We start from the raw sequence: 23,500 nt of genomic DNA, 5'->3' as shown, positions 1-23,500 counted from the left end.
CATCATTTTCATCTACTTTCGATTTCCATTTATTCATTCATTCATTCATTCATACATTCATACATACATACATACGCCTTTTTGAAATTTCTTTAAAAAGGGTGCTGTGTGCTGGAGCAGCACAGTGTGTGGACTCATGACGCCTGATCGAGCATTTGGGGACCAGAGGGAATGAGAGAGGAGATTATCAAGCTCCTAAGCTAGCCAGCTGCCACTGGAGCTGTGTGGGCAACACTACATCCTGTCTCCCTTTTTTTTTTTATCCTCCCTGCCTCTTTCATGGTCACTCTCATTAGACAGTAGTGATAGCAGACATCTCTATACGGAAGTACTGCAGGACATAAGGAGAAGGAAAGGGAATCAAAAGCAGAGAACCATCAAAAATCATGCACACTAAATTTGGAAAATTCCTTTTCTCTCTGCTGGCATGTTATTCTGACAGTCATGATGGTGGAGCTTTTGTACACCTGAACCACCTGCAAGCCCTCTTATTAATTTTAAACAGTCTTCAGACTCCGATAATAAATTTGTGCTTAGAGGTGGTAATCGTAGCTCGTTGTATAGCACAGTCACGACACAACTGTGTCACAGAAGAACATGAAGTCTTTTCACTTTTGCTAACTTCATCCTAATCCATTTGCAACCACAAGGAGTCACATTATAGCAGCTCCTGCAAGTCAAAGCATTAACGCTCAATTAATTAGTCAGTTTATCGATAACTGCATCAGAAGGAGAAGAGACACAGTGTACAGTCAAAGCAATAATGTATCCCCCGTCTAGCTGTATTGAAATTAAAAACCTCCTTTTTCTACTCTTGAAAAATTGATCAGGAATTTTTGTATGTGTGCATCCTTAACATGGAGGACACCGCTGAAGAGTTCAAAAAGAAATCTATCAGTGGTGTACAAATACTCATTCGTTCTGACACGAGTAAGTGTGTGACAGCAGACAAATGTTTGTTGCTGTTAAACCATCCCTGAAAGGGACCTGTCAATATTGATGAGTAGACATTGTGTGTTCCTTGCTTCCTCGTGTGGTTTCTCAAAACCAATCTAAAGACTCACACGATCAGCCCCAACATCCTGGTGCAGTCTAAGTGCCTCAGCAGACCTTCTGGGAAATACACACAGCGCAGCAGTTTGCAATAAAAGCCCCGAAATGATGCTCAAACCATTTCTCACATCACGCACAACAATGAAACCAGCAACAAAAACATCAAAGATTTTCTTTTTCAGTTTTACCCAATTAAGTAACTTCCTTTTGCTTACACCAAAGTTTAATTTCGGCTACACGCCGTGATAAAATCCAGCAGACCCCTGTAGACATCACAAGACTTCTAGTGTCTCACACTCCAGCTGGAGCTTAGACGTGCCAGTGAACAGTCCACGTGTGTGTACAGGCACAGCAGAGTAGCTTCAGCCTTGTAAAAATTATTGTGAAAATACATCAGCCTTGAGAGGGATGTCCTATCTGTGAAGACAGCTTGCATGAGCAAAGAATATACAGTAGCACTGCTGTGGGCTGCATTTGTGACGATTAAAAAAAACAAATAAATAAAACAAACTTCAATCCAATTTCAAGTTACAGTGACGTTAAATTAGACGCAAAATCTAAGCGATAGCAGCCTGTTATCATCCCTGCATCGCCGACACACTGTTAGCACAGCCACAGCAACACGGGGCTGCCGGTACTGGAGGAAAACAATTATTATCTCCAAATAGGGGGGCCCCATCCGTAGAAATTTTAATTAAAAGACTGGCAGAGTTTCATCTCAGTGTGACAACTCCATTATTTCTCAATGATAAAACAGTCTCCTAGCAGAACAAATTCAATTGGAATGGAGTGACTTCCACTGGCGGTTTAAGTGGGCAGGCCAAGCTAATCGTTTTCCTGACCTTGGCATTTTGATATCCAGGGGAAGTAGTGTGGTGAGGCCGAAATTAGCGTCATTATTCAAACGCGGTGTCGAGGGTAAGTCTGAGCTCAGTTGAGCAAAACTTTATTTAAACTATTTATTTTTGAAACAAGGAATACTAAAGTTCAAGAATTAAATTAAAAGGGCAACGCCGGCCTCTGTGCAGCCTGTTCATCCTCCTGTCGTCTCGCAAGCAACAAAGAAATAACCCCAGCTCTACTCACCCTGCCCCACATCCATAAATAATACCTTTATTTCATCGCTAAATCAAAATATTTAGGATACTTGATGTAATGAATCCAAACTAGTTGTAATTAGGCAAGCAGAAATAAATAAGCCACCCTTTTATTTTCTGATCTGCACGTATCATTAATATGCTGTACTGGTCTTACCTTCATCTGGATCATTCCTGGCCGAAGCCTCCAGGAGCGCCACGCTGGCGGCAAACGACACATGTTTCTTGGGCTCTGATTGCTGGAGGCTGTTAGCAATGCGTCCCTTCTTGTCGGCCTTTCGCTTCTTGTTTTGCATCTCCTTCTCATACACAGCCCATCTCTTCAGCTGCTGGGTACGCCGCTTCTGGGCCGCCCGCAGTCTCTCCAGACTGGGCACCTTGTCCAGCTGCTGCAGCTCTTGGATCAGCTCCAGGTGGTTGGCCATGGTGCCAGGTTGGGGTGGGGTGGACAGCAACACTGGGCGATGGTAAAGGGGTGAACTGGAAGAGAAGTAGGATTCTAGCGAGGGCTGCACCTCCGGCCGTGGCCTCCTCCCACGATCGTTATCATCCTTTCAGCGGCAGTGAACGACCTGGAAGAAGAGACGGAGGGAAAAGCTGAGCCACAAAATGCCAGCTATAAACTATTATCACTTTAATACACCAGTAAATAAAACGTGAAAGTTGTTTGATGCTTGTTATTCAAGCCGACTCTGGACTTTAAAGTTGTAAAAGCTCTACATTGCAGAGTCTATTGGGACACACTGACATTTGAAAGAAGTGCTGGTCTGACACACCACAGCAAAGTGCACAGAGCTGCATTCTGGTGTCCTAGTTAAACAGACCCCAGAACAAGCTACCAGTTAACAAGGCACCGAACCACCGTTTGAGTCTACTTTCTTTTGTCTGTTGTGAACAAATATGAAATCAATATTTTGTTCATGACCGCTTCACTTCTTTCACCAACTTGCATATTTTCACTTAAGAGAGAATCAAGAGCAAGAATGAGAGGTCACGGTTTCAATGTTTAACTGAACTGCATGGGTCATAGTCTTGGTGATCCACTTGCTTTGTGAGCTGTTAACGGGTTTTTCTACCATCCTCCATCAAGGCAAACCGCTTCCTGAACACTACAAGCAAGCGCCAGCACAATGAGAGAGAAAAAAAGCACCGGAGCAGCGAGTTGACGTGGGGACTTTTCATGTCAGCGCTGCATTTGTGTAAACATGAATAAAATGCATCTCTCCTTTTCTCTCTGACAATTGACAGCAGCACCGTGAGTGAATCAGCAAAAGCCCATTTTTCAGTTTCTCGTAATTTTTGTGGACATGCAGAAAAAACAGCTAACTGTGTGGTGAAACCTAAAGAGGAGACAACTTACTTTGGTCATTGTATAAAGATCAGCAGCTGCAAAAAGTTAAGCTGAGTAAATAAAGAATAAACATGCAGGAACAGTAAGTGGAAAGTGCAGTGATTGAGTTTTGTCAGGCTACTTCCTTTGAACAGCACTCACAACAATGTACGGACGTTTTAACGCCACGGCCAGAAAAACTTCTCATCAAGTCCGGCAGGATTATCACGCGATCGTTGATCATTTGTCACACAAACACACGCACACCAAAAACAAACAACACTAAGTAAATAGCTTGAAACGTCAACATCTGCATGCTGGATGCATGACACATGCTGGCTTCTTTTCAGTTACTTACCATCACGTAACCACTGATAAGCATTTCCCTGTGCCCGCAGCTGTTCACCAGTGAAACCTGTGCAGTCTGGCTGCATCCCCTGATGAAAGGCTCCACAATGCAAATCGCTGCTTTATGTATTCAGCCTCCACCAACCTCGTTCTACATTTCCTCTGCAGCACCAAAGTGCTAAAAACACGGACAGGAAGCAAGGAGCACAATCACTTCCTACAGCATCACTTTCAGTCGCCAGCTTACCAGCACAGCGCGTCTGTCTCCGCTTGGCTCAACAGAAGTTTTCCGTTAACATTCTCAAGTGGCAGCCAAGTGAGCGGTGCAAAAATGTCATCACAGCACACAAATGAAACGAAACCTTGACACACCGTTGACTCTTAGGTGCATAAGAGTTTCCAGCACAAAGATGTGAGCGGGTTCTCACAGCTTCTCACTCAAAACCGACGAGATGGAGACAACGGGCCGTGATAGTAAATACTTAGTAAAGAATGTGTCATCACTCAAAGGTCGATGCAGGAGGATTAGCTGCAGGGTCTCAGATTATTCTGCAGGAATTTAAAATCGAAGCTGTCGGCAGTTCTTGCACCAGAGGTCGTTTAGGAAACTGACAGTGAACGCAGAATTCCTGTCTCAGTTTCACTTGTTGGTTTTTAAGATGGTCTGTATACTGTTAAGTATACATTAGTGCTACACAGATATGCAATGCACAAATACATGAAAAAACTACACACTTCATTAGAAGAATTATTAATGTTTTGCCTGTGAGCATACTCTGACAGACTACTACTTACTCCCACCGTACTGTGATAGTATCAACTCGGTGCATAAATACTGTGTGATATTGTTTGTTCTGTCAGAAGCATCTGTTCCTGCTCCTCCTCAAGGAGGCCCATGCATTCAAGTAAGGACATGAAACACACCGTGAAGCTCATCTCGAGGCCTATCACTGCTAACACAGGAAATGCACCATGCTGGGTAATAAGGACACCGCTTGGATGATGTGGAAGGTTACAGACAAGGGTTATAAACAATGTCACACACAGCAGCGCGCCTACACAACTTCATCTGCGATGAGTTTTATTTTTATATGTAGAAAGTGTAAACGACCTGCAGACTTGACTGTTTTGCTCGTATTATACTTTATATATTTAGCAAAGAGCATTAAAGTTTTTACTGTCCTATTTTATCGGCGAAATGAAAGTTTGCACAGCTGAACTGCAGCCAGAGAGACAGCCGCCCGTTTCTGGTTTATAGGGGCTGATTTTAGCGAACGAGCTGATGAGATAATAAACTCACACACGCACACGCCCTCGCAACACTGCTGCTCGGTTACAAAAGGAGCAAAAGATTTCTGATCATCCGCGAAAGTGGATATTGCACCTGCAATCGTGCCACGTCCAAAGTCACTTAAATTGCCTCTCTTCCCCGTTCCGATGCTCGGCTTGAACTCCAACAGCTCGTCTCTACTGTTTCTAAACGTACTGAGGTGTTGGCCTGTGCTGGACGGTGATTCGATATCTGCATTAGAAAGCACTTCAACAGATGTACCTAATAAAGTGGCCAGTTAATGCACAAATCATGGGAAATGAGTGTGAGATTTGGGATTTAACTCTAAAACCACGAGTTTTCAAATGAAGATGAAGGAAATGTCGATTAATAAACTGGGCCTAAAATCTCTTTAAAAAAAAAATGTATGAAGCCGTTTTATTTTACAACATATTGGATTTTACAATGTTAAAGTTTCCTCTGAGGTACAGTGAATGAGCCCATCCAGATCAAAATGGGCTTTATTAGCCTGAGAGTACAGTATTGCAGTATCATACAGATTCCTAGATGTAGTGCTGGGCGATATGGAAAAAATATTTATCACGATACGAATTATTTTATATCACAATAATGATATGTATCACGATATACCACCTGACCTGTGGTCATCTAGAAAGTATGCAGTCTGTAAACAGCAAGTGCCGAGGGTGCAGTCTTTGTTTTGAGTTACCGTAAAGTATGTCGCAAATCCGGGTGCACGTACAGCAGCACCAGGTCGCAAACCACAAGACGGAATTTCTTTGTGAAAAATATAATTTTTTATACTTTATTTTCTCTTGCATAAAGTTAAGAGCATGTACAGTGATAAGACAACACTAATATATTTGCCACAGGCTATTTAACCCTTTAAGACCTACCATAGAACCAAGGCCGCCAGAGCTTATCTTTATGCTTTTACATGCTGTAGTGCCATTTGTGGGAGCATTTCAAGTTTCCATATATCAATACAACCGTTATAGCCGAAATTTTAATAATATGTATGCATTAAGTCCATAGTAACTACATAAATTGCAAAAAATTGTAGTGCAATAAACTACAAAAAAATTGAAAATAGTTTGTTTTTTGCATATATTTCTAGTTAGAAAAATTTAAGAGGCTTATCCCTCAAAACTGTAAATACAAAAAGGTTGCACAAAATAATTTCCAACCACGAGAAATTTATTTTGAGTGTCTTCATAGTTTTGTTTTTGAGATACACTAATTTTTATATAATACAGGAAAAATGAAAATAAATATTATAATGCATCAAAATAAACTATTTCCAACAGTGTAATTTGAGTTCTAAGCATCCCAGAAACGATACAGAAAAGCATAAAGTCAAACATGACTTTTAAAAACACCAACATAGGCTTATAAGGCCCTTTCGCGAAAATGACGTCACTTCCGGCTTCGGGCAGGTAATGGCGGACATGCGATAGTTCGTGCTGACGTATATGTCAACGTAGGAAGTGTTATTGAACATAGGCAAAGCGTGTTTCTGGAATATTCTCTTTTAGTTGCTGCAAGTGCTTCTTAAGCAATTTTTGCAAAGCTATATGTGGAAGGAAACCGTGACCTAGGGCATTCAGGGCTAATGGCATTAGATGTAAGTACAACTCCTCCGGTTTCACATGCAAAAAAAAAAAAAATGATTGCGCTACCTTACGTGGTTCCAGTTCTACAAGGATTTAAAAATAGTTAGGTAAAACGGAGTGTGCCTGCTCCGACCGGTTGTAAAGGGTTAATTATATATTTTATGTAATAATTTATATAATTTGGGTTAGAAACGATAGAAGACAAATGGCACGATAGATACTTTTCTATCGTCCATACGATATATATCATCATATCGCCCAGCACTACCTGGATGCATTTATTTGCTATATTGCATTTTGTATCTAGAAAGTAAATAATATTTAAATCGAGCCCGAGTTCCTTATACAGGAAGGAACAGCTCAACCCTGTCTTCAGAGTGAGGAATACAGCATCTCAAACACCTCCACCACCGAAGTTGGGTTTTTGGTAGCATTTGCCTGTTTGCATTTCATTCAGCAATTTGAATACATGTTCAGTGTTCCTGAATAAGTATATATTTCTTTTGGTGGAGACTTGTGCTCTCAGAGTGCTTCTTGTTTAAAACTGGTAACGGATCAGTGCTCCGTATCTGCAAATATTTAGAGCTAAGGTATCTGTATCGGATCGGAACAGGATCTGTTAGCGTAGATAAATGCATGTGTCACTCAGGTTAATGCATATTTGTGCATGCTAAGCAGCATCATCTTGTCAGCTTCTCAAAGGCGTAAATTTAACTTTAAGAATTCATTAAATTTGAAATATGAATTTGAAATACACTTTTCTGTTAAAGAGAACAGTTTGTCTGCAGTCTGCAGGAGGAAAATGAAACCTTTTCCAGGAAACAGGCAAACAGCTCTAAAAATCAACACCTCCAAAACCAAGGTGTTGTGCACCCATCAGTTAAAAGTGGTCCTCTGTGCTATGTCAAGGCCCTGCCTACCTTCACAGCCTTGTCAGCGAGAACAATTCAGCACAAAATGACAGCAGTGCAAGCCCTGGCAAGGCATGCAGAGCATTTGCAACACTCCAGCCCACACAGCTGCTGAACACAGGTCAGACTTTATAACAGCTTTGTCAAACCGGATATCCTTTACGGCTCAGAATACCGACACCCGGTAAAAGGTAAACTGCTCTAAGATGGACACCACCTGGAAAAATGCTAGCAAAACCACCCCAAAACAACATGGCAGTTTGTGGTCACTGAGCAAGTCTCTGCTTTTTATGTTCTACAGTAGACAATTTATTTTCTTTTTAGGACCTGGGGGCAAAAATCTAATCTACTTTAACTTTTAATTTCTTCTTTCAACAGTTCCAAACAGGTTTCCACTGTCTAATAATTGACTTTCTTTGATTGGTGTTCAGACAGCAGTGTTTCTGTGGGAGTGGATATTTAGTCTCAGCTCCAACTGACCCCATGCTCTCTCCCTTTCGCTGCGATTTAGATAAGATAAGATAAGATAGAACTTTATTAATCCCTCGGGTGGGTTCCTCTGGGAAATTCGATTTCCAAAAAAGCACAGCACCGACAGAAGTTACAGAGTTATACACACACACACATATACAAATACAGAGACAATATAAACAAAACACACGAAGGGGACAAACAGAACAAACAGGAACAAAAATAAAAATACAAGTGAATTGCACATTTCAAGTATTGAGTCTATTGCACCGTTGACTATTTACAAAAGTATTGCACAAGGTATTGTACAGTGAGGTGCAGAGGCACTACAGCTTAGTTGTTCCCCCCTCCTTTGTCCTCCTGTTTCCCCTCCCTCTCCCCTCCAGAGAGGAGTTAAACAGTCTGATGGCGTGTGGGACAAAGGAGTTTTTAAGTCTGTTAGTTCTTGTCTTGGGGAGAAGCAACCTGTCACTGAACAGACTCTTCTGGTTGTTTACGACCGTGTGCAGAGGATGCCCAGCATTGTCCATAATGTCCATCAGTTTCTTTAATGTCCTTTTCTCTGCCACTGTCACCAGAGTGTCCAGCTTCATGCCGACCACTGAGCTAGCCCTCCTGATCAGTTTCTCCAGCCTGCATGAGTCCTTCTTTGCTGTGCTGCTCCCCCAGCACACCACAGCATAGAAAAGTACTCCAGCAACCACCGACTGGTAAAACATCCTCAGGAGCTTCCTGCAGATGTTAAAAGACCTCAGCCTCCTGAGGAAGTACAGTCGGCTTTGGGCTTTTATTTACAGGTACTCTGTGTTGCATGACCAGTCCAGTTTATTGTCCACCCACAGCCCGAGGTACTTGTACTTGTTGACCACCTCCACCTCCTCCCCCTCTATCTGAACCGGCAGTGGACCTGCTCTAGACCTCCCGAAGTCCACAACCAGTTCCTTAGTCTTTGAGGTGTTGAGTTGCAGGTGGTTTGTGTGACTCCATGCGACAAAGTTCCTCACCAGACTTCTGTACTCCTCTTCTTGATCATCCCAGATACACCCCATGATGGCTGTGTCGTCTGCAAACTTCTGAATGTGGCATAATTCAGAGTTGTAGCAGAAGTCAGAGGTGTACAGGGTGAAGAGAAGAGGGGACAGCACAGTTCCCTGTGGTGCTCCTGTGCTGCTGACCACAGTGTCAGACGTGATGTCCTTCAGCCTGACGTACTGTGGTCTGTCGGTGAGGTAGTCGGAGATCCAAGCCACCAGGCAGGGGTCCACCTCCATCCTGTTCAGTTTTTCTTGAAGCATACAGGGCCGGATGGTATTAAAGGCACTGGAAAAGTCAAGAAACAGGATCCTGACCGTGCCTTTTCCCCCATCCAGGTGTGAGTGGGCTCTGTGTAGGAGGTACAGGATGGCATCCTCCACTCCGACACCCGCCTTGTATGCAAACTGTAGTGGGTCCTGGGCATGTTGTACCTGTGGTCGGAGGAGGTTGAGGAAGAGCCGCTCTAGAGTCTTCATAAGATGTGACGTCAGTGCCACCGGTCGGAAGTCATTCAGCTCATTGGGCCGGTTCTTTTTGGGGACCGGGACGATGCAGGATGTCTTCCATAGGGCGGGCACTCTCCCCAGTCGCAGACTGAGGTTGAAGACTCGTTGTAGCGGCTCCCCAAGTTCAGCAGCACACGCCTTTAGCATCCTAGGACACACCTTGTCTGGGCCTGCTGCCTTTCTGGGGCGAAGCTTCCTCAGTTGTCTCCTGACCTGATCCACTGTGACACTGGGAGATGTTTGGGAAGAGGGGAGGGGGGGAGATGTCTTGCTGCTGAGAGAGGGATTGGAGGAGGGGGGTGTCATGGTGTCAGGAAGGGGGGGAAGCGAGGGAGGTAGGAGAGTGAGGATTGGACTCTGTAGTGAAGGTGAGGGTGGGGGGGTTGTGGGCAGCAGCCAAAGTGAATTAACTTCAGAAGGGATGTGTGACAAACACAGAGCGTCCACTGTTTTCCTTAGCTGTCTTTGATGCTCAATGGCATTAGTGCAGGAAATATGAAACCCAGGAGCTACTGTTGATCAAGTTAGAGGAATCAGAGCAGAGGTAATGATGTTACACGCGCACACAGACACACACCAAGTGACAGAAAAGACAGGAAGATAGAAACCTACCCAACTGTTGATGAGAGATATGTTAAACTTTATGTTACTTCACATGTAGTTTAACCGATTTGTCCAGATTGTGCCACAGAATAAACACGTATATGGCTCACAATCAAAGTTTCTGACTAAAATCCAACTGTGCAGCTGTCACAATCCCAGGGAAAATCCCCGACAGAAGTTTTGAGTTGATCAAAATGTTCACATGCTTAACCAGGCTGTCCTTTTACGTTACTGTGCATCAGCAGTGATTAACTTTACAAGCAGCAAAATGTGAACTTTTTCATTTGCCTCTCAGGCAGCCATATGGTGCAGCTTTTGGGGGAACTCTTGTGAAAAATGTCTGCCAGCTCCTCTGTATGTTTCTCAAGTTATGGCTCCAGTATGGCAGTGTGCTGGTTGTGCACTGGTTTCTGAGCAACAGAATGTACAGACTTGCTGCTATTTTGATGTCAAAGTGGAACAACTTGCAACAGAAGCTTCGCTTGCTTGTGTTTGTGACCCTGCTGTCATGTGCAGTATAAAGTCAATGCGAGACACTTTATACTATAATGTAAAGAACCAATGAGCAGCACTTGACAACAGAGGGATTGAAGAACTCCCTAAGAGGATGACTGAGAGGGATAGCCGTCTACTGCAACCAGTTTGGAGGTAAGAGGAAAAAGAAGGTGAATATAGGGATACAGCACAAAACACACTATGCTATTTAATAACATGCAAAAGCAGGAAATGTGAGGAATGAAGGAGTGAATTTTTCCCTTGTTAGATGGTAAAAGTCAGTGCTTAAACCATGCAGCACTCTCATTGTTCATGAAGGTGTTGCACTGGTCTACAGCCAAAATAAATGTCATTGGATTTTGCTCATTTTGGGTCCCTGAAAATGAAAATGATGCTTAAAACTGTCATTTGGCTCTGGTTTTCATGATATGTTAGTAAATCAAAAAGTTCTTGGCAGGAACCAGAAATGACTAAAATACATTTTGACCCTTGAAAACACAAATGGCAGTAGTATAAGTGGGTGGTGATTTTCAGATCGGGCTCTATATGACGTGTAAATCCTAATTGTCAGATTTAAACTTTTGATTTCTGCTCTGTAATTCCTTGTAGTAGTAAATCACTTCAACTTTTTACTTTTCTTTCACAATATGCGTTTGATTGTACTGCGACTCATCAAAGTTGCACCAGTGACACATCTGTAACCTTTGCATTTCCTCTATTGGCACCATACATTATTAAATAAATAAATTAGTTTGGTTAGGAAACATATAAAGGCTGATATGCAAGTGGTGAAATGAACATTTGTGGATGTCATAATATTCTGGGTAACTGACGAAACCGACGTTCCTCCGTGTCACAACATCCTAGCATGCTAACACACTGGTCATTGAGTTTTTCTGTGAACTGTGGAAAAACCCCGGCGTGTAGTCTAATATAATCTTTCAAATAAAGTCTTCTCTAGACCTTTTTCTGATTTTTAAATTGTTCCGTAATGAATAAAGATGAAATATTATTATATAAAGTGACCATAACCAGATGAGAATGGTGTAACATGTAAAAAGACATGAAATAAAAATGGTAGCCAATCAGCTTGTTTTACATTTGAAATTTGCACATCAAAATCCATAAAAAGCACAGTTTATCTCTGAAGTCGACAGCTTCTGAAAGACTGCTGACAGCATGCTCTTTATCATGCTGTATTCTGGGAGCAGTGACACAGAGCATATAAAGGCATTTTCTCTGGATGATTTCACTCAGTCTCTAAAGCTTAAAGATGCCCACACGCTGATACGCCGACTTGTTTTTGTAAGATGAAACCAGCCGAAGAGTAAAATTGACATCAGCATAGTCATTGGTGTTTATTAAACAGTTTCTGATAGCAGAGAATAAATCATTCGCAGCCTTAAGGTGAGACCGTCTGGCCCACAAGGTGCTTCATCAGGACCTAAATATCAGACAAGGCAAACAGTTGTACCTGATACGATGGCCTCACAGGAGGCAAAGACAAACCATGTGAAGATATGTAAAACACAGGGTGTTCTGGTGACTGTAAAGCCTCTGGTGATATCACAGCTGGCGCCCAGGGCCAAGGCTGCAAATCACAGATTGACCTCAATCGGCTCCCTGGCTGCAGATACGAACGTTATACTACGCTCACGCATTCTGCGAAAAAGACACAGCATACATTTGATAACAATTAAGGCAAAAAGCAGGACAGACACCGAACGTGAAGCACAAACACTTTACTAGCAGCAGCAGCTGCTTCACGTTCGGTGTCTGACCTGGTTTTTCAAATTCCCAAAACAGAGCAATTATACACAGTTTTTCAAACTGTTTTGCAATAAACAGTCTGAATTTATTCAGGCTAGGTTGTTGTCTTCATAAATTGGCAGCTGCTACAATAAAAGCCCTGTTTTGCTGTGATTGCAATGTCACAGAACTGCAGGCGAGGTCACTACAAAACATAAGCAGCCTGGATTTTAGGAACACACTCTTTCCTCATAAAGTAATAGACAGGAAATCCTTCTGAAGTAGACTTTCCATTTAACCTTTTAGTCTCAACCCATAATTGACTTTCCTGTTTCAAGTCTAAGAAGAAAAGGTATAACATGAAAGGCAAAGGCAGGGCCTCAAAAAGCAATATGTCCTAACAAATGAAGTTTGGGGTTTTTTCTAGCTTTAAGCTGTTTACTACTGCTCGCGCAGGACGAGCTTCAAAAAGAAACGGAGACGTACTTTCTTTCACTGATCACTCGCATCTCTATGATCCAGGTCAGGTAAAGTGGGTGTTCGTAAGTTTGCTCATTTATTGGGATTGTGTTAAAATGTTTAAGCAAGGAATAAATGCTTCCAACGAAGGCCTCATCCATTGGTGTGTGTGTGTGTGTGTGTGTGTGTGTGTGTGTGTGTGTGTGTGTGTGTGTGTGTGTGTGTGTGTGTGTGTGTGTGTGTGTGTGTGTGTATGCAGCAGCACTGACATCAGCTTTAAGCCACCAGCATCTCCAGAAACCAGCTGAACTGAGGTCATTTAGGACTTTCCATCATCATTATGAAGGTGAATGGGCACTAATGGTTATAGACATAAATAATGGCAGCGTGAGTGTGTAACACCACCGTACAGGACATAATACTCCATTGGCAGGATTTCATCTAAACCTCTTAAATGGCTGGCAGGATTTTTGTCTCCATATAATGCCGGATAATGTTTGAATCGTGTTCGTCAGCAGCAGAGAGGAATATACTTTATTTCGCAAGAAAACCCTACTTAAGGTCGACTGATTTCAAGGTCGACAGCAAACTCACACTTCACACTCTTCCATTTGGTGATAAAGACTGCAACAAAATAGACTAAAAATGATTCAATCCAAGATTGAGACTGAAAGTTTTTTCAATCTTAAACTAACAAAATTATATTTTTGTCACACAAGAATGAGAATTTGTGTGCAAGAGGCGAGCATGAGTGCATAACTCTGCTAAGCCCACACTGTGCAAAAACCTCTTATATCCAACATATCCAGATTGGTTTGTGATGTTTTTTTCCTTGAGAACATCAAGCTGTTTTTGAGAAGATATGGCGTGAAATGTCAGTGCAAAGATAAAAAAAACAATTCAATTTAAAAAATTCCCCAAACTAGATCCTTATCATCTACTCCAAAGTCTTTGATATAACTCTAATGAATATCTGTGTGCATCCCAAGAGACAGACAGACTCACAGAACTTCCTTGGTGGTAATGATAGAAAGGCTCTTTAAATCAATTGTGTCAGTTTGATACAGCTAATGACTAGGGATGGGTACCGGTATCCGGTGTCATTATGGCACCGGTTCTGACATAAACGGTGGTAACCAGACCGAAAAGCAGCGCACATTTCGGTGCTTTCTTTCGGTGCTTTTTTTCCCTTGAGATGTAATACACTTTGAATTCTAGCCAATCATTTTACCTTTGCAAGCATAGTAGGCGGGCCCGGGTACGTACGTGCTTTTAGAGCAGAGCTACAGATTAAAAACGCCCAAGGCGAAGCGGTCAAAGTCTGGCTGTACTTCACAGCAAAAGATGCAAACTCAGCAGCCTGCAACAAGTGCTTTAAGCTGATACTGTGCAAAGGAGGTAACACCTCGAATCTGATGAAACACCTGGCGACGCATAAGGCTTTTTTTAAAGCCGAGAAATGCGCCGTATTTGATAGCTTGCTGCGAGACCTCACACCGGGGACATCTACTGCGGGTGTGGTGCCTGTTATCGGACCCGGAGTTAGCAACATCCCCCAAGAACCCGAAGAGGAGCGTCCTGGCCCCTAGCCCTGCCAGTGTAGCAGAAATGATGACGGATGATGATGGCAGCAGCAGCCGTTCTTCTCTGCGTGAGTAGCTTAACGTTGTTCGTGTGTAATTTACGTTGAGTAGGCTAACCACATTATTACATTAATGCATGTAAGGTGAACTAGCAAACACCGTCGTAGTTACATGCGGCTGTCTTCTTGTTTGATGGGAGATACTCCCTTCACCCTGGCCAAAAAGGCTAAAATGCCCAAAGAAAAAGTGGAAAACAGCTAAACATGAGAGGTTTTTGGACCAATTTTGTGTTCTCCATTCTTTAAGCACCAGTTTAAGCACCGGCACCGTTTCAAAAGTACCGGTTTGGTACTGGTATCGGATAAAACCTAAACGATACCCATCCCTACTAATGACTAGCATTTGTCTGCAACACAGCCTGGATTATGCTACTGCTAATGCACACTAAATGCTTCGTATTAAAAAGTGTGTGACGGGTTAAACACCTTTTATGAAAGATTAAAGACTTTTTATGCTGCACACGCCTCTACTTTCTCCACAAAGTAACCCACCCCTGCTTTTAGATGTTTATAATAAAACAAACATTAGCTTTGTTGGGTTGCTGTGAACTGATGCATCAGCTGCTGAGGTATCTGCACAGGAATCAGTTACTGCAGACTTGAACTCTACTTGCTGTTTTCACTGGACACCATGATCGACCAGGACAGACATTTTTACGATAATACAAACTTGCACTGAACACAGAGCCCAGCTGGAACCGACTGAGCATTTTATCTGTAATTAGAAGACTTCCTCTAATTGTAAGAAAATGCAAGACCTTCTCTTCCACCCACGTAGATACACCCAGTGTAGTCTGTAAGAAAGGGTTTATGAGGAGCAGCACAAATGAACACAAAGTTAATCCCCCATGCACTGAGGCAATGCAAGGTAGGCACGATTTTCTATTCACTGCTTCAAAATGACATTTCATCTATTAGAATTTCCAAGTCAGTCACTCATTTTGAATGTTTTTCTCTGAGCACCATCATCAGTGTCCTTAAGCACATTTGCTCACAAAAAAAAAAAAAAAATAGAATAAATAAACAGGTCTGAAGTTGAAAACGAAGCCCAGTGGTCCCACACCTAAAGGCCGTTTCCCCCTCATATCACCCTTTTGTCCCACTCAGCCGCTCATTAAAATGTTTTTGACGAAGAAAGTTTTTAACACAATGAATAGAGATAAGCGTTCAGCTTAAATGGATGCTGGCTGACTACAAAAGCAGTGTCAGTATTCGAGTAGAATCAGTGCTGACTAAAAACAGCATAGAGGTCATTTTTTTCCCACTGAAAACACAAGTTTTTTTAATATGCCAAGTATGCACACCTCTCTATTTAACAGCTTATAAAAGACTTTAATAATATCTCAAATGAAGCCACTATCTTTTTAATGACTTCACATTCAGTCACTTATTCCATCGTGAATGCCTAATATCATCATAAAATGCCCTCATAATGCATTACAAATACACTTCTTGTAACTCCAATGAGAGTTTTCTTCAAGTAGTGAATAGATCACCTTAACAAGCACTTACTTCACCAGATGGCAATTAAACGGTATAAAGTTTCACAGCTGCCCTCTAAGCCTGAAAGCACCGTTGCCAAAATAAGAAGGCTCCGCCCACAACGGCCGTGACCCTGTCAATCAGCAACTCACTCGATGCATGTGTCCGCTTTCTCTCAATGTGGATGCTTCTGTACATGATGTGCTGCAATGCTCTGATCTGTCTCTGCCTGTCACGAGCAGATGTAAAGCCAGAAAGGTCAAAAGACACAAATCGCGCAACCAGACGGCAAAACATCAACAACAAAGCCTTTCATCAAAGGACGGAAACATTAACGCACAGCAGTTTCCATCGGAATTTTGGACTGTTTCCAAAAATAAAGCACAACGAATCGCAAAGGTGCTCCGTTTGCAATGATTCAAAATTAGGGCAGGCTGAAGATAACCCAAGTTACAAAGTTATCTTGTATCAAAAAGTGACTCAAATGATTATCAAACACGTTATCTTGTTTATTTGTCCAACCCTGGAGCATTCACATCACGTAACTGTCACCGTGAGAATACACACTTGGCCCACTTTGATACACTAATCATGTCAGTAACTTCACATGACATTTAGCAGCGAGAGGGCGTGTGCTGTGTCAGGACGTACTGCGTGGAGACACAGTAGTGGTAGTGTCACACATACAATACCCCATTGTGTTTGACAGAGCGCGTGTCTGTGTGTTTTCTATACGTGTGCACGCATTCATGCAAGTTGTACAAACCCCTCTATGTCATGATAAACTGTGTGTGCAGAAAGAGCCAGCGCCCTCCCCGATCACCACCACAGCTCCCTCAATCCCTCACACCCCGAGTTCCAGCCCAGTGCTAATGTCTCCGGGTCAGGCTAATTCATTTAATCACCTGCTAATGCCATCGACAGGCCAAGCAGATTAAAAGACCACCGAAACCGTTCAGCAAGACGGCAGAGGGAGTTACAGCTGTCGCACAAGTGACACACACCATCATTCACTGCAGAGATACGAAGATTTAACTCCCCGCAGAAAGCCTGTCAGGACTGAGAGGCAGAGGAGACAATTTCACTATTAATTACAGTAAAAAATGGGAAATTTATTACAGGATTTCTCTGAGCTTCTGTGTGAAATGGAGGTTTGAGCGCTGCACAGCGCCTCTTTCAATCTATGTCAACTTTTTATGCCACTTCTGGAAAAGTACAATGAGATTATTTTGTGCAGTAAGAGCTCAATCCAATTTCATGTCCACAATGAGAAATATAGCTTCTTGGACATTTTGCATAACAGAACACTTGGTATTAAGTATGCGGTATATATTAATGGATTAATCTGGAAGGAAGTGCTAATGAGGACTGATAAGGATATATATAGTCCTGGTAAGGAGAAAGCTCTCCTTCAGTTATAAGGCTTTATATATCAGAATGAAAGTAGCCTGGTCCCTAGTGGGCCTTAAAATCAGTTACGCACAAACATGACATACACCAACTATTTATTTATTTAACAACCATTAACCCAACATTTAGAATCAGCGAGTGAAAAACCAAAAACACCATTACTGCTTAGAGGGTAAGTTAAAGCCGAGTGCTGCTAATCACATGCATTTGATTTCCTGATCATGAGCAAGTGTTGAGCAATGATCTTATTGTTACTGTCCATCAGTCCGGTAAGGCTTATAACAATTAGAAATTCGGCATTCTTCAGTGAGGCCGATTATTCACAAATGGAAAACATTCAAAGCAGTCGCTAATTTTCCCAGGAGTGGAAATCCCAGCAAATTCCTCCCAAGGTCAGATCACGCACTGCTCAGAAAACCTCTACACTACTCAGTTAGCACATTAGATATTAAAATTCATAAGAGTACAATTAGAAAAAGACTGAACAATTTTGGCCTGTTGGGAATGATTGCCAGGGGAAATATTACCAAAAAGTGAATGGATGATCAACTTCAAAGGCCATGCTCTTCACCCTCAGATGTGCCCGACATTTGAATTTTGTTGCTCTGTGTTTCAGCGTAGTGTTACTCATCCACACTAGCCTAGGACACTTCAAGCTGCACACTGCAGAAACAGCAGGGATTGGCCTATGCAGGCATGTGGTCACCCGTACAAAACCAGAACGTGCCTCACATAAAATAAAACCTATGAGATTTTTTTTAAAAGCTGTAATAATAATAATACAAAAAAAAGCTGAATGATTTTGACAGCACTTGATTGGCTTTTGGTTTTGGAATGTTCGCTCAATCATGTTTGTTATTCAGATTAAAAGTCGATTTACTGTGCAGCCCTTGCACCAACCGTCAATCACAGTGATGATTTGGACCTGGGAACTCTGCAGAAATTGAGTTGACCATGAAAGCCTCTGTATACCAAAGTTTTCTAGACTCAAATGTGCCGCTGCGTCTCCGACAGCTAAAACTTGCCCCAAATTATGTCATGCAACAAGACAATGATCCAACACACAGCAGCAAATCTGTAACAAAAAGAAAAAGAATCAAAGCTTTGCAATGGCCCAGTAAAAAACAAAAAACAAAAAAAAAAAAAACAACACACCTCAATCTGACTGTAATGCTGTGGCGGGACCTTGAGAAAGCTGTGCACAAACAAATGCCCCCAAATCTCAATGAACTGAAGCAACGCTAACGAAAGCTAGGGCAAAATTCCTCCACAGTGATGTGAGAGGCTGATAAAGTTATAAAGAAAACAACATGGAGCCTACTAAGGGTACACAGCAGAACAAGGGCTATCAATCTGCTCTCCATGACAAGATGGAGCATGTCAGCCCTATCATGGAGAGGGAAATTTGTGACACTATGAGGTCATGTCAGAGGTATCTACGGTATGGGGAAATGACAGAAAGGCGGTATAAACAGACCTAGATCACAACAGAAGTGCAGGCCCACTCTAAAACTGCATTAGCTGACTTGTTGTGTGATGAATTTCAAACTGCTGGCCTATTAACTTCTTGGTCTGAAGAACCATATTTTAAAAATCATACAAAGTAATTTCTGAGAATGGTAGCTTAGGCAGAAAACAGAAGATTATACTGGCTGGTACATCATCAGTTTTAGATAAATCCAAAAATAAACACAACTAACATCTTTTATTTAAATTGTGAGGCCACACAATTACAGCAAGTACACTCAGTTAAACTTAAACCGGGAAGTTGGTCCTCGCAGACTTTGGAATTCACGTGCTCTCCATCATTATGTTGTGTTTGAAAGGCTGGGAGGCTAGAAGATTCCATAAGCCTGTCACAGAGCAGTCCCTGGACTGTCTCTTTTTAATAGAATTACTTTCTACTTCTAACAGTATACTGTCACTTTTCCTAAGCAGGTAAAACTGCTAGCCTGTAACAGCAATACTTCAATAAGTAATTCATAGCTGACTGGGTCCTTCAATGTCTGATAAAGTCTGGAGAAAGTCGAGCTGTGATGTCTTGCAGCCATTAATTGCTGATTTGGACAGCGCTGGTTTGTTAGCGCTGTGCAGCTGAGACACCTGCGTGCAGCCAGGGAGGTTTATAGAGGTGCACGACACCTCGTGTTTCCGACCTCTTCAGCAGTGTTGTTTCTCTGATTGTTCTCTGCAAGTTAAGTACTGCAGTGTTATCATTAATGATGGAAAGGGATAGCCAAAAACTATTAAATGAAAAAGGTGGCATCATCTGATAATTATAAGACAGTGACACCAGCTTTTTAACTCATCTGACAGCATTTTAAAGAGATTTAAGCTTTACCCCAGAGGCCTCATTATCACACACTGCCAATTATTCTGAGCCCTTACCTAGTGTTGAAGAAACACGGCGCAAACGTCTAATGACACAGCACACGGCAATTAAAACAGGAAGCCGTTAGTTTTGACTGTAACACCAAGATTCGACACCTGACCTTTCTGACAAAACACATTCATTAACCGAAACACGACCCCTGGATGTGTCAAACTAGTCTATGTGGTCAAACTGACAAAAGGCAGGTCTGCATTTTGACAGAGCCAGGAACACACGCACACAATCACACCTTCAGTGCAGTGTCAGGCACTGTATCGTACTGCAGTTGTTCAATTAACCGTGCAAGTACGAATATGATACGTCTATAATGTGCTGTCGTTCTACTTCCCCACACATGTAGAAATAAAGACCAAGGCTTTTTGGAAATTTTGTTTTTATGGGCTCTGATGCAACGAACCGATCTGTCCGTGTTTTATGTTGTGTTATGTTCTGGGCGCCAGTCTCCACTCGCTCAGTAGCAACAGCAGCAGTTTCCTTTTTTCGCTGAAAACAGAGTAAAGAGGAAACCTTGTTACTCAGCAGCAGAAGAGAGAGCAGAGGAGCAGCAGCTGCTGCTGTACGTAAACAGATAAACAGAAAACCGAACAGGCACTGGTGAGATGCACACACGCGCTCAAACACACGCACGCACGCACGCACACGTGTGGTTGAAGACGCTGATGTTAATGGATATTTGAAGTCAAATACTGAAAACAGGTAGTCTCTCGGTTATAGTGGTGAGCTGCAACACCACAAAGAGACAACTAAAAGCTGAGACAGCTTTGATAAAGTTTTATCTGAGAAATGCATGAATACAAAAACACACAAAAGACATTTTGTATAAGTAGACCTGGGTAATTTCATATTTTTCAACATAAATGTGAATAATTTACTAAAATGTCTCTTGTTTGATGCCCTAATTGGATGAATATTAAAGTCTTTCAGTACAAAACATCAAAAACCCTTAACCCTTTAAGACCTACCATAGAACCAAGTCCGCCAGAGCTTATATTATATTTTTACATGCTGTGGAGCCATTTTTGGGAGCATTTCAAGTTGCTATACATCAATACAACCATTATAGCCCAAACTTTAATAATATGTCTGCATTAGGTGCATAGTAATTACATAAATTGCAAAAAAGTGCAATAAACTACAAAAAAATTGAAAATCGTTTTTGTTTTTTTAACATATATTTCTAGTTAGAGAAATTTAAGAGGCTCATCCCTCAAAACTGTAAATACAAAAAAGTTGCACAAACTAGTTTCCCACCACAGGAAATTTATTTTGAGTGTCTTCATAGTTTTATTTTTGAAATACACCAATTTTTATACACTGCAGGAAAAACGAAAATAAATATTATAGTGCAAATTTGCAAAATAACAGCATATGCATCAAAATAAACTATTTCCAGCAGTGCAATATGAGTCCTAAGCATTCCAGAAACGACACAGAAAGTCATAAACTCAAACATAACTTTTTAAAACACAAGTATAGGCTCATAAGGCCCCGATCGTAAAAAAACTACATTTCCGCAAAATGACGTCACTTCCGGTTTCGGGCAGGTCATGCGGTCATGTGATAGTTCGCGCTGATGGACGTAGGAAGTGTTACAAACAGCTGATCGGATCGGCGAAGCGTGTTTCTGGAATATCATGTTTTTGTTGCTGCAAGTGATTTTTATGCAGTTTTTGCAAAGCTATATGTGGAAGGAAACTGTGACCTAGGACAAGCTGATGGCATAAGATGTAAGTACAACTCCTCCGGTTTCATATGCAAAAAAAATTATTGCGCTAGCTTACGTGGTTGCAGAGCTACCGGGATTTAAAAATAGTTACGCAAAATGGAGCGTGCCCGCTCCGATCGGCTGTAAAGGGTTAATTTTAATAGTGTTGTTTACTTTTTTTTAAAACTGCCGTCAGCAGTTTGATGAGATGCCATTTATATTACATTAAACTAGCAGCTGGTTGCTTAGCCTATCACAGACTCCAAAACAGGTAGTCTAGGTTTGTCTAAAACAGGGGTGGGGGAACTCCAGACCTCAAGGGCCAGCGTCCTGCAGGTTTTAGATGTGTCCTTGATCCAACACAGCTGATTTATAAGGCTAAATTACATCCTCAACATGTCTCAAAGTTCTCCAGAGGCCTGATAATGAATTCATCTTTTGATTCAGGTGTGTTGCCACAGGGTGAGATCTAAAACCTGCAGGACACCGGCCATCGAGGCCTGGAGGGAACAACTTCAACAGAGTACTCTTCAAAATATTCAAGAAAAAACATTCCTGTTGAAGGTGGAAAGTAGAAACTTGTTTCAATGGATGTGGCACAAACACACAATCAACCACCAGGATATGATGGCACGCGAGGAGGAGATAACCAGCAGCCGGTGATGAGGGGCCCAACAGTAAACAAATGAGTCAACGGAGCATCGCTGGAGCTCTCACGTCCTGCACTCCATATGATAGAAAGAGCGGTGCCGATGTAGTTAAATGGTACGACTACCTGATTGTGTTAAAAGAAGTAGCGAATAATACTATTTTTAGCTTCTTTTTTTTTTTTTTTTAAATACCTAAGGCTGGAGAGGATTTGACATCAAAAGCAATAGACAGCAAATCAACAACATGCCTTACCACCTAAATGCCCGTGTAGTTTCAGATCTGCACCACTAGGTGACTGGATCCTAGTGGCGACTTTAGAGACCTACCAGATATATTTTCATTTATGTGACAATATTGTGCATCCTCCTGATAAGTTACAAGTTATTTTAGTGACTGTTAAACTGAAATGTTAAGCAGTTCTATTATACTTTTACTTAAAACTTCCAAGGCTATTTTTGCACTTACATATGACTTATACTGTTTAACTACTATTCACTTTAATGCAGCTGCTGGTGGCGCCTCGTGGCAATAGATTAACACTTTGAATTAAGCATTCTGTCATCAGTGACAGTAGCTCATTGGGAAAGACAGATAGAAAATGCCCTTCACTTCCATCACACAATTCATCCTAAAAATCATTACAGTAAATTTCCTTGAAATATCCCATCATAGAATTTTGAGGGTATTTTTCGCTCCATCTCTCCTACAAGCACCTCTAAAGCCCATTAATTCACACACCATGCTTGGCTACAAGAACATTTTTTTATTTACATATCATCTAAAACTGGTGATGTAAACTACGAACTATCAAAGTAAGCAAACAAGTCTGCTAATCCCATCAGACATGCTTGCAAACATTCTAATGGTCGGTCTTTTAGATAATTTAACTAAAGTCAATTGTATTCATGTAGTGTCAAATCACAACAGCCATCGCTTCAACCCTACAGTAATATTACAATCAGACGAACCCCTATGAGCAAGCATTTGACGAGAGTGGGAAGAAAAAACTCCCTTTTAACAGGAAGAAACATCTGCCAAAACCAGGCTCTTGGAGAGAGGACTAGAGACACACTTAAAAAGCTTAAAAACTAACATTCAATACAAAATCTAAATATGGAAAACAAATTGTAGAGAGGTGAAGAAGACAAAGCTCAAATGTTTATTTATTTTAGTTTCTGTGGGACTGCTCTGACTGGTTTCCCATGTGATACCTCTCCATCCTTTTTCTTTTTCTCTTCCTTTCTTGCCAATTGTGTC

General features: G+C 41.7%; 1 protein-coding gene across 2 annotated transcripts in view; it reads right to left on the bottom strand.

Moving 5' to 3' along the window:
- The window catches only part of ppp1r16b (protein phosphatase 1, regulatory subunit 16B), a 96,911-nt gene that overhangs the window by 60,676 nt on the left and 12,735 nt on the right, over positions 1-23,500 (bottom strand). Inside the window, exons 1-2 of one of the 2 annotated variants that reach the window (XM_085457651.1) lie at positions 3,839-3,898; positions 2,308-2,722 (exon numbers count right to left, since the gene is read on the bottom strand). In XM_085457651.1, the coding sequence (XP_085313777.1) occupies positions 2,308-2,575 (268 nt within the window). In that variant the 5' untranslated portion in view covers positions 2,576-2,722; positions 3,839-3,898. Of the gene's footprint in view, positions 1-2,307; positions 2,723-3,838; positions 3,899-23,500 lie in introns of those variants that run through there. The other variant, XM_085457650.1, reaches the window with a different exon arrangement.

The sequence above is a fragment of the Copadichromis virginalis genome, linkage group LG5 (genome assembly GCF_057382275.1).
Source record: "Copadichromis virginalis isolate Kocher_CV1m ecotype Utaka linkage group LG5, C_Virginalis_male_GT1.1, whole genome shotgun sequence".
Lineage (NCBI taxonomy): Eukaryota > Metazoa > Chordata > Actinopteri > Cichliformes > Cichlidae > Copadichromis > Copadichromis virginalis.
Note: the sequence above shows the minus strand (reverse complement) of the source record. Positions and strands in the feature narration are given on the sequence as shown.